We start from the raw sequence: 15617 nt of genomic DNA, 5'->3' as shown, positions 1-15617 counted from the left end.
TAAAACACAGTTCTGAATTCAAAGATCTCTAAAGTCTCTGCCAGCTTACAAAAAAAGTATCTAAGGATTATAAGGCTAGAAGCTAACACAAACTACAGAATCCTCTTCGTACTACTGGCTCTTGGGGAAACTACCAACGGGTGTACAGTCGTGGAGGAGGAAAAAGTTAAAAGTGATAAAGAAATTCATACCTGATAAAAGTAAGGGATCCTTATCTAAAGACTTCTTAACATGATCAGATTCACCAGTCAATGAGCTTTCATCAATCTTAAGATCATTGCCTTGAATAAGTATGCCATCAGCGGGAAGAAGATCACCTAAAACAAAATAATGGTAAGCTAAGCTGTGAACAAGATTACAATAAAATCACATTATGCGTCACATGGACTACCCTGTTTTACTTACCATATTTCACTTGAGCAATATCTCCAACAGTAATGTCAGCTACGGGTATCTGAATGACCTGACCACCCCTGATGACTGTGAACTTCTGTTCTTGTTCAATTCGACTCTGCAGACCTCTAAACTGCTTTTCCTTACTCCAGTCATTAAATGCTGTTACTAACACCACACACACTACTGACAAGAGGATTGCCGCTCCTTCAATCCAACCAGTTTCACCTTCACCTTCTTCCTCTCCAACAGAAACGTCTCCACAAACTGTTTGGAAAGAAAGAAAATGCTTATCAAAAAAGATTCTGAATTGATGGCAACAGACATGTAATTATGATGCTTATATGTTCCGTTAATTTTACGTAGAGCTCTGAACACCTTATTGACTCAAAGCATTCCACAGTGAGGACGATGCTAACTCTGTTAATTTCAAGTTCTCTGCCTCCAAAGAGTCTCATCTTCAGGATGGGGAGGCAGCACAAGGTGCTAGTTAAGAGGGAGGAAACTGGAAAGATTAAATCTCAACCTAAAGCAAGTTACTTATTTTTGAGACTCAGTTTCTTCATCTGTCAAGTTAGGAGACCACCACTTACTGCAGAGTTGTTGCAAGGATTACATGAGAAGACATTTATAAAGAAGGTTGAGCAGTAGCTAAAACTTGTTCATCCTCGACCAATGGTTAATGCTATTAATTATAACATACAGTAGGTAAGCCACATATAGAAACTTAGGTATTATGTGTTACCCATGAATCATGCCTATTTGACATATCAACACTGCTGAAGTATGATAAACGCTTAACTTTCATAAGATAAAATTTTAAGCCAAGTGCTGCTCATTAATTCAACTATTTAAGCACCTACCCTGTTTTTGAAGCTAAGGATGTGATGATGAATAAGACATATAAGGTCTCTCTCCTTAGAGAACCTATATTCTGACTGGCAGGTGTGGACAGTACATGAAGAATTCAGTTAATAAAACACAAATAGTTAATTTCAGATATTGCAAATGCCATGAGGAAAATACAATATGATGATGTGCTATCAAATAAAAAAGAAGGCTAATCGTGGTTAAGTGAACAGAGGCCCTTCTGAAGTGTCCATGAGATTTGATCCAGGAGCTGAACGATACAAGGGAGCTAGCCGTGTAGATTTAAGGGATGAGAACTGCAGGGAGAGATTAAAGTCAGCATAAAAGAGTTTAGAAGACAAGAGGAGGGAAAAAAGAAAGCTCAAAACTGCAGGGTCAGTAACGGTGAAGAAAGAACAAGGACAGTGCTCTTTTTGGACCTTGGGCTGTAGTCTATTTGTGAGTCTAAAATCAATTCAGTGGCTCATGACCAAACTTTGAGAAATAAAACAGAACAAAACAGAGAAGACATACATGTAGTAAAGATAAGCATTGTTTTCTGAAAGCTTACTTTGGTCATTTATAAACTCACATGATGGAACATGTTCTTCTGTGTTCCTATGTAAAGTTAATTCTTACTGAGGGTTGAGCTAAACTCTCTGAAAGTCAATGGTTTTCTTAGGACATGCAGAACAGGAAAAGGATTATTCACAAAAAAATAATAAGTAAACAAAACATTAGAAATCATTAACACATATTCCAGAATAGTGAGAATAACTGAAGAGAGGACTTGAGGTGCAAGGGTGCCAAATAAAGATGAGCTGGTGAGAGGTATGTAGGACAGATAAAGAGAAGACAGAAACTGGAGAAAAATCAACTGGGGTGAAATGGAAGGGATGATGTGAACAATCATAAAAAATTTCCCTGTGAACATCAGTAGGATTCAGTGATCAATGGGTATAAAGTATGTTCTCTAAAAGAGATGGGAAGATGGTCTACTGAATGTGCCAGCCTAGCCATTCAAATACTGAAACTTCTATTTTGATTATTTTCAAGCTGAACAAATAACCATGTATCACTGCATACAGTAACTAGTTAAGTGAATCTATGGTTGGTATCATTTTATATAGCGGAAGCTGTAAAGACAGCTGATTCTTATCTACACCCCTGCCCAGAAGATAGGAGATTTGCTTTCTGAGTCAGATTTATCTGGCAAATCTGAACTCAAGAACAGAGAAAGGCTGAAATACTATATTGACCACTTTACTGACCACTTTGACCAACTTGGAGGCAGTGCTAAAATATAATCTTCCAAACAAAGCACTGCAGTGGGCTTTGCTCTTACTAGTTAAAAACATAACAATGCAGTACTTTACAAGATGAAATTTACCAATCATATTTCAACAAAAAACTTTTACATAACTGGTGGATGTATCATGGTGTAACTATCACGATTTAGTGAGTGCACTAAAATTTTCTACTTGAATTTATCCAACATTACGAGTTTTTTCCAACCTATGAGAGACATTAAAACCAAGTTCTGAAAGAAAACAAACTTAAGACCCAAATCAGGCCAAATCAAGATTATAAAATATAATAATGTACATTCAATCATGCTATCAATGAAGATGTCTTATGGCTACTAAATATAAAAATTTAAAACTTTCATCTTTTAAATCTATTTTTTGTATATGTTTTAAAATGCTCACATTATATATAGCTTTAAATATATATAAAACATAAGTGTATCGTCTGGCGACATTTACTCAGATCTTTTCTTTACAGGGTAAATAACCAAAAAAGTTTAAAGATAGTGAAACAGGTTAAAGGAAAGGAATTATGAGAGAATTATCTAATTTTCAGCTTTAAATCTCACATGCACATGTATTTATAACTAAACTATTTCTATTTGAGTAAACTATTTGAGTATTTCTAAAGAGAGCAGTTAGTGACATATTTCATTTCATATACAGTTCTACTTTATATGACACTAAGTTAGAATGATCTAAGTAGACAGTAGTAAAGTATTTCTAGAAATTGAATACTTTTCCTACTGATAACCGTTACAAACTTTTAAGGGAGCTGCAGGGAAAGATTAATCTCTAAAATCAAAGTTATGAAAGGACTGTAATTTATCAGTTATATATAGAAAAAAGAAGAAAAAGTAATAATGTTTTCAGTAAAGTCCAAGTATAAATAAAGTAATAAAAACCGATTTTACTAAAGGCGCTCCCTTGTAAATATATTCACCTGAGAGGTACTTACCATTTGAACTCAGCCTATGCTATCACAGAGCAAATACACCATTTTCAAATCCCCTATGTGATTCTTGGGTCATATGTGAAGTGCATATATGAACAGCACAAAAAAGCAGTTCTCAAAGTATTGTTCAGGAACTCTAGGGGGATCCTCAAGGTGAAAACTGTTTTTACAATACTACTAAGATGCTGTTTGTCTCATATTTCATGAATGTACAGTGAAACTTGCCCAAAACTACATGAGCTAAACACAACACAGTGATTGCAGAAGCTGATGAGAATCCAGTTATCTTCAATTAAAGCCAGACATTAACTAGGCACAATGAAATTAAAAATATCACTACCCTTCACTGTCTCATTTTAAACTTCATTCATTAATTAGAGTAAGTATAATTATATGCTAACAATATTTATTATTTTTAAATGCACTGATATTTTTTAATTTCTCACTTTTAAATTAGAATATAGATACCTACTGCTATAACTCACATGATCAAAACCTTTGGAGTTCTCAGTACTTTGAGAGTGTAAAATGGTTCTGGGACCAAAGAGTCTGAGAACCACTATGTGTATGGACTGCAGATTTCTGGGTTATAGTGCTTATTTTCATACCAAACAGCACTAGTAAGAAATTTTGATAATCTGGATTTCTATGACTACAGATTTATAATTACTGGATTTCCTTTTAAGCAAGTCACCACTTCTTAAGTCTTAAATATGATGAAAAGATACACGAAATACATATAAAAGCATATTTTTTTTTAATTGCAAACACTAAACTTTTAACACGGAGCAAAAACATCTTTAGATTGTTTATCAAGACCTTCTGGTAGATCTTGAGTCTCTTTAAATGGCCCTAAGACACCAACCACTCTAGATTATCTTCTCAGTTGGATATAACACCAGTTATCTCCTTAAGCAAATTTGAAAAAGGGCCTGTCACTACACTGTACAAATGAAGCAGGCTGAATTCAAAGGTGTGTCCAGATTCTATGAATAAAAAAAAAAACAACCCACTCCCACTGAAAACATTTTTCTCCAGTTTCCTTATAGTCCTGGGAAAAAAATGTTACAAGTAAAAAGTTTTTAATCATCTGCTAACTCACTTAAGGCTAGAACACCAATTCCCAGTATTCTACAATGACAGCTGGGTAGACCAAGCAGTGAAGAAGTCAGCTGTATCACCTCCTTTTCCAGATAAAAAGACACACACACACTTGCACATCCTCACACCCACCCACTTGTGCACACATGCACATACATGAGTACCATTAGTGACAACTAAAAAAAAAATTTTTTTTAATCTCAGAAGATATATATATATCTCAAAATGGTATAGCAGTAATCTCTAAACAGTGGGATTTTCAGTAAATATGACTTCCTTTGAAAAGTCATTTTCCCTCTAATTTTTCAACAGCAAAGTATGTACTATTTATTCAACAAATAAAACTTTAAAAAATAATCTGGTTCAATATTGCCCAGAATGTTGCCTAAATCCTCTTTTATCTACATCAGAGATTTTCACCCACAGGCACTTCTGCCCCCTTAAAGGATGCTGGCTATCTCTGGAGATGTTTTGACTTGCCTCAGCTCGGCGATGGTACAAGGAACAGGTGACAATGAATGTTCCAGTGCAAAATGTCAACAGTGCCACTCTGGGAAACCCTGATCTGCACAGACTTCAGCCTCAGGTAAATCTGCTTATTCTGTGACCAGTTGTCTCCTCCCACTCTGCCCCCAGACCTCCAAGAAGTTCTCTCTCACTTGAGCTCTAGGCATACCTTTGAAGAATTCATTTAAATGATTACCTAAGCCAAGTTAGCAAATACTTATTAAAACTCTTTATAACTTGTCAGACAGATGAATGAAGCTTTCGCAAACAAAAATATTTTGGTGAATCATTCTTCTGACATATAAAATCCCACTGGTTCACTCTATAGCTCCTTAAATATGGTGACCAAAACCAAGCTAGATCTCCTGTCAGATATAGAAAGTACTGTCAGGAAAATCCATTTAAAATAATTTGCTCTAAAGAAAAAGAAGAAATTTAAAAAAGAAATGAAAGACATAGAAATATAGGAGAAAAACAAAATCATCTGCAGCTACAGGTTAAAGCCAAGTTACCTCAAGCAGAATACTTTGTAGCATAAACATTTCTAAGACGGTAAAGAAATTATCCAAATCATGCACATAACAATAAAATATATACAATATTTAAAGTACTTGGAAAGTAACAGCCTGGGGAAAAGAATAAATTTTGCTTTTATAATGATTTTCCAAAAGGTTCTTTAAAAAACCCCAAATTAAAAACTATTTCACAATAGTGTTCTAAAGAACTTAAAATCTACCATGACACATAACACATTATATACATGCTTAGCTCCTTGCCAGACACAGAATATGCATATGTGGGCAAGTTATTTAATCTCTGTGTCTCACTTGTAAAATGCAGATGACACGATCTATCTTACAGGACTACTGGGAAAACTATCTGAGGTAATATATTTAAAGAACTATTAAAAAGCACTATTAGAATGATATCTAGCATACAGCAAACTTAATAAATGCTGGCCTGCTATTTTTATCATATACTAAGTCAGCAAATGAGCTGAACTTCGCATCACACATAACATTTTCCCCTACCAATTTACTTACGTGCATTATCTCCTTCTGGAGGTTGATAAAAAGAAAGGCCCAATGATACTATGGCTGCAATTTCTAATATAATTAAAGTGACATCTTGTAATGCTTCCCATACTAGCTGAAGAAAGGTTTTTGGCTTTTTAGGAGGTATAAAATTCTTTCCAAATACTGCTTCTCTTCTTTCTATATCTACAGGGTTTCCACTTAAACCTAGTAAAAAGAAAGAAATTTTAGTAAATGGCTTTTCTACTTACAAATGAAAATATTTTATTCAAAACACATTCTCTACACTTCATAGATTCATTACATTTGGACACAATGCATAAGATCCAACCAAAATGGTTTATTCCTGTGAGTTAGACTAACTGTACGTAATTTAAATCACCAAAAAACATGTGCAGTGCTTGAAGAAAATATTTTAAGTAGACAACATAAGGCTGAATTAAGAAACTGAATTAAGAATTTCCCAACTGCTGCTTTTTGTTCATACTATCTATACCATCTATATAGACTGCTAGAGAACCAGAGATGATATGTCTGATAGTTTTATATTGGAATTAAACATTTCCCTGATCTTTCCTTGTACTTTTCTCCCATAAGTAGGGAAGTATATAAAGATGTTTATGGCATCTTAGTTAACAAGTGCAAGTTTCTTTTACTTTCATTCTTATTTGCTGAACAATGAAAAGTTCACCTATCATAAGCCTTAAAACTTCTAAAAGTTCTAATTCAAGTGATAAAAGATTTTTAAGTCACAAAAACTGGGACTTAGGATGACCTTTTCTTCAAGCTTGACTTTTAGGATTTATGGCCACCCACTCCAGTACTCTTGCCTGGAAAATCCCATGGACAGAGGAGCCTGGTGGGCTGCAGTCCATGGGGTTGCAAAGAGTCAGACATGACTGAGTGACTTCACTTTCACACATTGGAGAAGGAAATGGCAACCCACTCCAGTGTTCTTGCCTGGAGAATCCCAGGGATGGGGAAGCCTGGTGGGCTGCCATCTATGGGGTCTCACAGAGTCGGACACGACTGAAGTGACTTAGCAGTAGCAGGAGAAACAGGCAGTGCTATTGACTGACTGTAACTGTTAAGGAAAAGATACATTTTGTGGGGAAATACTATTTACTGCCTAGAGCATAAAATTAGAAAGCTATGAAAGTTAAGAGAGAGTTGCGTGATCAAATTTGCCTTTTCTTCACCTACCAAGTTAGTCCTCCTCTAATCTAATCCTGATGATCCTGTCAAGCCTAGATACATCCCAGTTAGCTACTGCAAAGGATGTCCACGCTTACATTGCTATGGAGGTAGGGAAACAGAAGCGGCAGTGATAAAGGACATTTTCCCCAAGTTTCAGAACAATGAAGAAGGGGACAGAGATACCGGGATGACATGACTTTTATCATTATATATTTAAATCTATAATGAAGTAACCTCAACTCTTTGTTTTTTGGCAAGAACTCATTCTAGGAGAACAGCCAGGGAGGAAGACAGGAGAGCAGCAGATCACTGGAAAGCTCTCGGCTCGCTTTAGCTATGATTCTGGATGTGAGGCAGGCAGAGAGTAGCAGAGAGAGAACAAAGCAAGCTCACCGTTAGAATAAACAATGAGAAATGTATATACAGAGCTTTAAAGATTTACTTTGGTTTATTATTATTTATTTACTTGTTAAAGATACCAAAAAGCTTCCAGAGAAGGTTGTCACTAGTAACCATAACAAAGTCAGGTCCACACTGGGCAGTGTGGAAAGCACCTTAGATTTCTGATGACAAGTCATCAACTGAAACCTTCCAGAGGGCTCGAGGCTCTGAGTCGGAGTCCATGGAAAGACAGACGGTGAAGGCCTGCGCTGACAGTGACCGGGGAAAGGCAGATGAGAGGAAACCTGCAAAGCAGGACTCAGACTTCACAAGCTATTTCTTCAGGTGAGCGCAGTCCCTTCACCAATCCTGGCTGCGGAGACTTAATAGCCATCCATGCTTTAACTGGGGGTTAAGGGAATCAATGTAGTGAGGTTTTCCACAAGACGAAATGTATTTGTTTTAAAGAACTATGCTTTGAGATGTCCTGAAGTTATGTGCCTAACGCTTTTCAAATTAAGCAGCCTTTCTTTTATGAAGCGATGATTATTATATAGTGGCTAAGTTTGTTCTGTCTTATATTTTAATGCCATTACAGCAAAAATAAAAGATTCTTGTTCCTTCCCTGTGTTAGTCTCCATTTTTTCCCTAAGAAATATGTTTGAAGATATTAGTTCCATCAGTTTAACTCACCCTTAAGAGTCAACCATCAATTACATACAACATCTCAGCTTTAAATATCATCACTGTAACTATAAAAATAATTGATTAAATCTTAACTTATGTTGGTAACAGGGGCCAATATTTTATGTTAATGCTGAAAACAACAGCCATAGAGCTAAAGATCGCTTTAAAATGTTATCTTGGAGGGAATACAGGAAGTAAAAAAGCAACTGACCCAAAGATTAGCACAATTCTTCTATGTTCCCACCACACATACAAGTACATAACCTAGAACACTGTACCACCAAAGCTATCTGGTTTAGGAATTAGAAGACCTAGGTCCCAGTTAACCACTGAAATCTTGTACAAGTCACTTACTCCTTTTGGGGCTGGGGATGGGGGATGGGCAGAATTAATATTTATTGGTAAAACCTAGATTGTTTGGGAGGACCAAAGAACATACCAAGTATATAAATCATAAACTACAGGGCAATAGTTAATTAAGTAAGGAGGAAGACAAGTTACAAACTGAACACTATAGGTTTTAACTCTATTTTGGAGACAACTGATTTCTATTAATTTAAAATAACAAACTTACGGAACCTAGTTAAGAGTTTTGCAACAACAGTCTGACCCCTTCTCTGATATTTACTGAATATCTACTATGCCCACGTACTGTTGTACTTTGCTGAGAAGTCAGGGTGAACAAAAAGGTCTTACATTCAGCAAGGTTATACTGTACTGGAGGGAAAGAGAGAGAATTAAAATAATAGAGAGAGGACTGGCATTTATTCTAAGTGCAATGGGAACCACTAGAAGGCTTTAAAGGACGGTAGTGATAACGAATCTCATTTAAACTGACTGAAGGACAAACTGAAGAGCATGCATGCGAGCGGAGGAAAAGACCAGCTGGGAGACCACTGGTCTCTACAGTACAAAATGAGGTGGTGGTGGTTGGCTCTGGGTTTCAAAAACAGAGGCAGAGCCCCTGAGTCTTCCAGGTATCTTGTAAGGAAATCAGATAGAACTTGTGGAAGGACTGGATGAGGATGAAAGGGGGGGAAAAAAGGGATAAAGCACGAAGCTATGCTATGCTAAGTCACTTCAGTCATGTCCGACTCTGTGCGACCCCATAGACGGCAGCCCACCAGGCCCCGCCGTCCCTGGGATTCTCCAGGCAAGAACACTGGAGTAGGTTGCCATTTCCTTCTCCAATGCATGAAAGTGAAAAGTGAAAGTGAAGTCACTCAGTCGTGTCCGACTCTTAGCGACCCCATGGACTGTAGCCTAACAGGCTCCTCTGTCCATGGGATTTTCCAAGCAAGAGTACTGGAGTGGGGTGCCATTGCCTTCTCTGATAAAGCACGATACCTAGATTCTTTTTTGCCCATGCACCTACATGGATGGAAGATAGAGACATTTATCAAGATAAGGCAGGCTTTGGGAACAGCAGAACTGGGTGGAAAAGGGGAGGCAGGAGTTCATGGTTCTGCTTTACAGGTTTAAACATGATATGCCCATTAAACAAAGAGGTGGAAATGTCTAGTAGATGGCTGGTTATCCATATTCAGAACTCAGGGAGAGATCTGAGCCAGAGAATCTCATTATACAGATGATTCTGGAGCCATGGGCCTAATGGCAGCCCCTGGAAAGCTAGAGTACACTGAGAAGAAGGAAGCCAGACTGAGGTGGGAGCCTTGGAGCACTCCAACATTTGATGGTCAGAGAGGGTTCTCAAAACACCAAAGGCAACTGCGAAGAAATGGGGGACACACACAGAGACACATGTTCATGGAGTACCACAGAAAGGCAGTTTTTAAAAAGGATGATGTGCGATCCTATCAAATGGTGTTGTAAAGGTGGAATAAAGTGAAGACAGATGGGACAACTGGCCTGCACTAGACGGGGGCTGATGACTTTGATAAGGAACCTTCGAGAGGCGGCTTGGAAGCAAGTCTGGGAATGAGTTAAGTGGAAACAGTGAGCACAGGTAACTGCCAGGCGTGTGATGCAATGACAAGAAATAAAGCAGTCAAGGTAAAACATAGTAAAGGTGAAAATAAAATGGCAACCCACCTCTGCAGTCTCGCCTGGAAAATCCCACGGGCAGAGGAGCCTGGTGGGCTACAGGTCATGGGGTCGCGCAGAGTTGGACACGACTGCACACACGCACACGAAGGAAAAATACAGCGCTGCTGCCCTCAGTGCCACGTTTTACCTTAATGCTTTACCTCTTTATTTTATTTTGCTCTTTACTACAAAATGGATAAATAAAACCATTCTGCTTTCTTAAAGATGAGTGACAGATATTAAGGCAAGTTATTTAGCAATGGAAATGACCACACTGGTGACAGAGATGGTTAATCTAGAGCAAACCTCTGAAGAAGCCAGGGGAAATGGAGGCCAGGGCATGGGTGTCAGGCTACTACAGGTATGGGAAGACATTCCCACTGTGAGGAGGGAGAAAAGCAAAGCGTGTGGGCAAGAGAAAGGCAAGCCCTGTTGAAACTGGCAATGAGACTACACGGTCCTAGCTTTAAAAACAGATGCAATATGGTATCAAATCATTTAGAAAAAATTACAGATAAACAGAATGAGAACTCTTCTGCCTAGACCTATTGGCTCCATAGATTGTAGTGGAGCAGGGATGAGGCCAAGGCATTGACCTTTCAATGGCCCAGTTAGCTTCACAAAGAGGAAACAGATTCGAAAATAGATTAAAAACCCTTAAAAGTAGCCTCAGAATTTATGCTTTTGGGGTCTGGATCCACCATTCTATGAATAGATAATGGCTCAAGAATACTGTCTGTATATTTGAAAGAGACAGATTATGGGAAAAAATGCAACGCTATCAAGATACTGATGTTTTACCAGAAAATGTAGCATTCCAACAGAGTCTAATAAAGCCATGTCTCAATTTAGAAAATGAAGAGGAAAGAGCACTGAAATGGAGAAAGCAGGTGGATTTAACTGAAAACCATGGCTAATACACAGCACATCCTAATCTCAAATCTTCTACTTGAGATTATGTCAGCATTTGTAAGTGTGTTCTGTCTGTGGAACAGCAATGCCTTCTTTTAGTGAGGGTCACAGGAAAACATAGCTTCCCAAGTGGCACAGAGGTCAAGAATCCACCTGCCAATGCAAGAGACGCGGGTTTGATCCCTGGGTCAGGAAGATCCCCTAGAGGAGGAAATGGCAACCCATTCCAGTATTCTTGCCTGGGAAATCCCATGGACACAGAAGCCTGGTGGGCTACAGTTCACAGGGTCGCAAAGAATTGGGCACAACTTAGTGACCCTACAGCAGCAACACAGGAAAAGATGCAGATCGAGAAAGGATGTGCAGATCTGTGTTGACTCTTTTTGAAAAGCAGATCAATATTCTCATCATCTTCTCAATTTCAAAAAAGAAGGAGACTCCCCTCAAATTTAAGTGAAACACTTTCTGAAGTCAAACTCAGACTTTGTTCCTGAATGCCAACTGCAGGCCAGATAAGGAGAAGCACAAACACACAAAGGGAAATGAGTCAGACGGGATGCCTTTCTCTGGCACTTGCCTTCAAGGAACTCGTAGTTTGGTGGGGCAGACCGACAAGCAATCAGTTAATCACAACCCAGAGTGTTAAGCAGTAACGATGGGCATGGTGAGGATGCTAACAGAAGCCCGCAAAAGGAGCTGGAATCCAAATTTAGGGAGCTGGGGTGGATAAGGGAAATATAAGATACCAAACCTGAGATCTCAGGAATGATTAAGAGACAGTCACAGGAAGGGTGAGGTAGCATATTTAAGGTGAAGACATCACAAGACCGGAAATAAGAATGAGCTTGGCACAACAGTATTTCAGAAAACTGAAAATTTTGCTATGCCTCAAACACTGAGGGGGAGACAAGAGATGAGATGAAGTAAGCAGGAGCCAGACCCCAAAGAAATTTGTTAATGTAAGTGAGAAGTCTGAACTTCCTTCTAAGTGCGAGTGCAAAACCTCTACCAGCTTTCAGCAGGAAAGTGACAGGCAGTGCGAAGGCAGACAGGAAAAAACACCCGTTAGTATGCTGTTACCTGAATTATGCGAGAGAAAGACAGCAGCCTCAACCAGGGTGGTGGGGAGGTAGACGAGCAGATACCCTTGAGTTGAGAGGCAGGCGTCACGGCGTTTCCATGCCTTGTCGACCCAATGAGTAAGAACAGGCGAAGACTCCTATCAAAGTCAAGTCTGCCTAGCAAGGTGGGCGACAGTTTCATCAGAGAGGGGGGATGGGGGAGTATCCTCTCCGAAGGGAAAGTCTGGAGAGGCTGGGGAAATGAAGATGCCTACTAGCAACTGAGCTTTTGGCTCCAAAGCCTGTGAGAAAAGCCTGGACTGGCGCCACAGATGTCAGAGTCAGATGGGAAGTCTTAGAAGCGGAGAGCATCACCCAGGGAGAGGGCAGAGATGAAGAGGCGAGTGCCCCACGATCGGAAACCCAAGGCGACATGGAAAGGAAAGCACGGGAGGCGGATGAAACCGGTCAGACAGGAAAAAGCAAACCTTGAGAGTCCAGTGTTATGAAAGCAGAAGAGAAGCTTTGAGAGGGAAATATTATATTCAAAAAAATTGAACCTGAAAAAATGAACAACGCGATGCTGCTTCAGACTCTATCGAGTACAACTTTACCAAATTATGTATATGCTACAAGATTTGAGGAGGAGTCGGTATTGCAATTATCTTCAAGAAACTCATAAGCAATGAAAACTGGTAACCAGAGCAAGTATTAAATGTATAATTCTCTATATTTTTAAATTGGGGTATGTAATTATCATAGCAGGAATAAATGTCTAGGACAAGGTCACACAGAGTCATCAATAGAACACCCTCACTGGTACCTGTATACAAGTATTAGAACATACGTGGCTGGCATATCACCACCATGCAGATCCTTGTCGAGTGCCTAAAATGGCTATGCCGACTGGTATCACCAAACACACGCATCAGGGAATCACTGTGTTCCTGCAGCAGCCTCTAAATCAATAAGGATTTATCCCGGGCGAAGGCTGATGTCTTTAGGGAGTTAAAATACATTTCCATGTGTGAATGCCCGTTTTGTTATATTACATCATGAAGACATGGCCAAAGCACAAGGTGACCAACAGCCTCATTACAGCCAGTGCAAACAGAAACTGCCATCTGAAACATTATGGAGACATCAGTCAGCCAGGGACAACTGCTGCTGGCTCTCCTGCTTCCTACCATACGCTACTTTTGTTTCTCTCTACCACTGTTTCCTTTCCTTATTTCCTTTTTTTTTTCTCTCTCCCTTTGTTCTCTTCTAATTTTAGCAACCCCCACCTTAGAAAGTCTGGTGTCTCTTTTTGCTTTCCTACCCTTTATAAATCCACAAAGCCATGCCTCTTACAGAAGACCATTCAGTACCTGTCTAATTTTTATGAATTCATTTTTATCCTTTGCTTAATACAGTGCTACAAATAAGAAATGATACCAAGGGCTGAGATCTGCACTCTGTAAATCTTACTACTAGACTCTATTCTACCATCCAATAAAAAATATACTATAGATAACACAAGGAACACATGAAAATGGAAAGGATACCAACAGCTAGTGTAAACATAAAAAGATCAGGAGAGAAGGTTTAGAATAGGAAATGAGAAAGTTAATGTAAGGAAACAGTAATGATACAGAAGAACAAAACTGTAATGACAATTTTATACAGTTAGGTCATTTTGTTACAAGGTTGTTTTGGCATAAAAGTTCTTTCTTGGAGTCTGGGGACTGTAAGCTAGGTGCTTGGTAACAGATAAAACTAAAAATATGAATAAGTCACAATTCCAGTTTACCCTGAAATTTATAGTTCTAATTCTTTTAAGAGTGAAGATGATCAATCAGAACCACTAGTCCATGGGGTTGCAAAGAGTCGGACACAACTGAGCAACTGAACCAAACTGAGGAAATTTTTAATATGAAAATCATATCTAGCTTCAAACACTTCCTATTGATCAGTACATGAACAGTAAGGTTCAAACTCAGTCGAGTACTAGTCTGCTAGAAAACAAGCAGTGAGATAGCAGGCCAAATGAGAAAGCACAGAAACACAACTTCTTAAGTAGGGCATATTTTAAACATTGACTGATAAACCCCCATTTTTTTTTATTATGTAATTCTTGTCATCCAAAACAAAACAAAACAAAAAACTATTGTGAAGAGAGAACACAGATACTCCATTCTCAGTATCTCAACTCTTTTGCAAGCAAAATGAATGAGGTGAGCTTTTACAACAGGCAGTACACTATAGCAGTTAAAAGCATGGTCTCTGTAGCTAGAATGTCTAGGTTTGAGTCCTTCCTCTGGGCTTATAGGCTGTAAGACTTCAGCAAAGCTGCTTAACCTTTCTATGCTGTGGGTTCTTGGGCTGTAAATTGGATAGGGTCGTTGTTAGGATAAGTAAATATTTCTTAGTGCTAACTACCAAGGTGGCACAAAAACCATTCTGTTGTTCTTAACATCTTAAACTGTTCCTCCAGACTTTAGAGCAATCTAAGATCTACATCCCTACTATTTCTGATTTTTCTTCTCCAGTTTTCTCTTAGCCATACGTCACTAACATAACATACATCTCATTTTTTTTTCCCTTCCCACATCTCATTTATTTGTCCTGTGAACTTGTCTCCCAGGTGGAAAAATAAGGCAGGCAGTTTTGTTTTATTCATTGATGTATGCCCAGAGGGCTTCCCAGGTAGTGCCAGTGGTAAAGAACCATACTGGTTTGATCCCTGAGTTGGGAAGATCTCCTGGAGAAAGAAATAGCAACCCACTCCACTATTCTTGCCTGGAGAATCCCATGGACAGAGGAGCCTGGCGGGCTACAGTCCACAGTGTCACAAAGAGTTTGACAAGACTGAAGCGACTTAGCATACATGCACATGCCCAGAGCCTAGAAAAGTGACAATCAGATAGAAGATACCCAATAAACACAATAAATCAACTCTAAAACACACATATTCTTACCTTGTATTAACATCTCTGAAATTGGAATGTAATTTAATTATACACTTACAACTCCCAACACTAATTCTTTTTTTAGGGATTATATAATACATACGACAATGACCTAGATCTGAAAGATTATATGTTATCAATGAAGAAATTAATGAATGAAACAACTAAAGGGACACATAAGCATCAGTTTTACCTAAACAAAATTCCTGTACGCTGAAGAATCGTATTTCTATCTC

The 15617-nt window shown here is 38.7% G+C and overlaps 1 protein-coding gene across 7 annotated transcripts in view; it reads right to left on the bottom strand.

Annotated features, from left to right (window-relative positions):
- ATP2B1 (ATPase plasma membrane Ca2+ transporting 1) overlaps positions 1-15617 on the bottom strand; it is a 135355-nt gene that overhangs the window by 54541 nt on the left and 65197 nt on the right. For 6 of the 7 annotated variants that reach the window (XM_025284346.3, XM_006067024.4, XM_006067025.4 and 3 more), the window contains exons 3-5: positions 6156-6353; positions 406-660; positions 192-317 (exon numbers count right to left, since the gene is read on the bottom strand). In XM_025284346.3, the coding sequence (XP_025140131.1) occupies positions 192-317; positions 406-660; positions 6156-6353 (579 nt within the window). The remainder of the gene's footprint in view (positions 1-191; positions 318-405; positions 661-6155; positions 6354-15617) is intronic. The other variant, XM_025284348.3, reaches the window with a different exon arrangement.

The sequence above is a fragment of the Bubalus bubalis genome, chromosome 4, assembly GCF_019923935.1.
Source record: "Bubalus bubalis isolate 160015118507 breed Murrah chromosome 4, NDDB_SH_1, whole genome shotgun sequence".
Classification (NCBI taxonomy): Eukaryota; Metazoa; Chordata; class Mammalia; order Artiodactyla; family Bovidae; genus Bubalus; species Bubalus bubalis.
The sequence above is the reverse complement of the archived record's forward strand: the minus strand, read 5'-3'. Positions and strand labels throughout refer to the sequence as shown.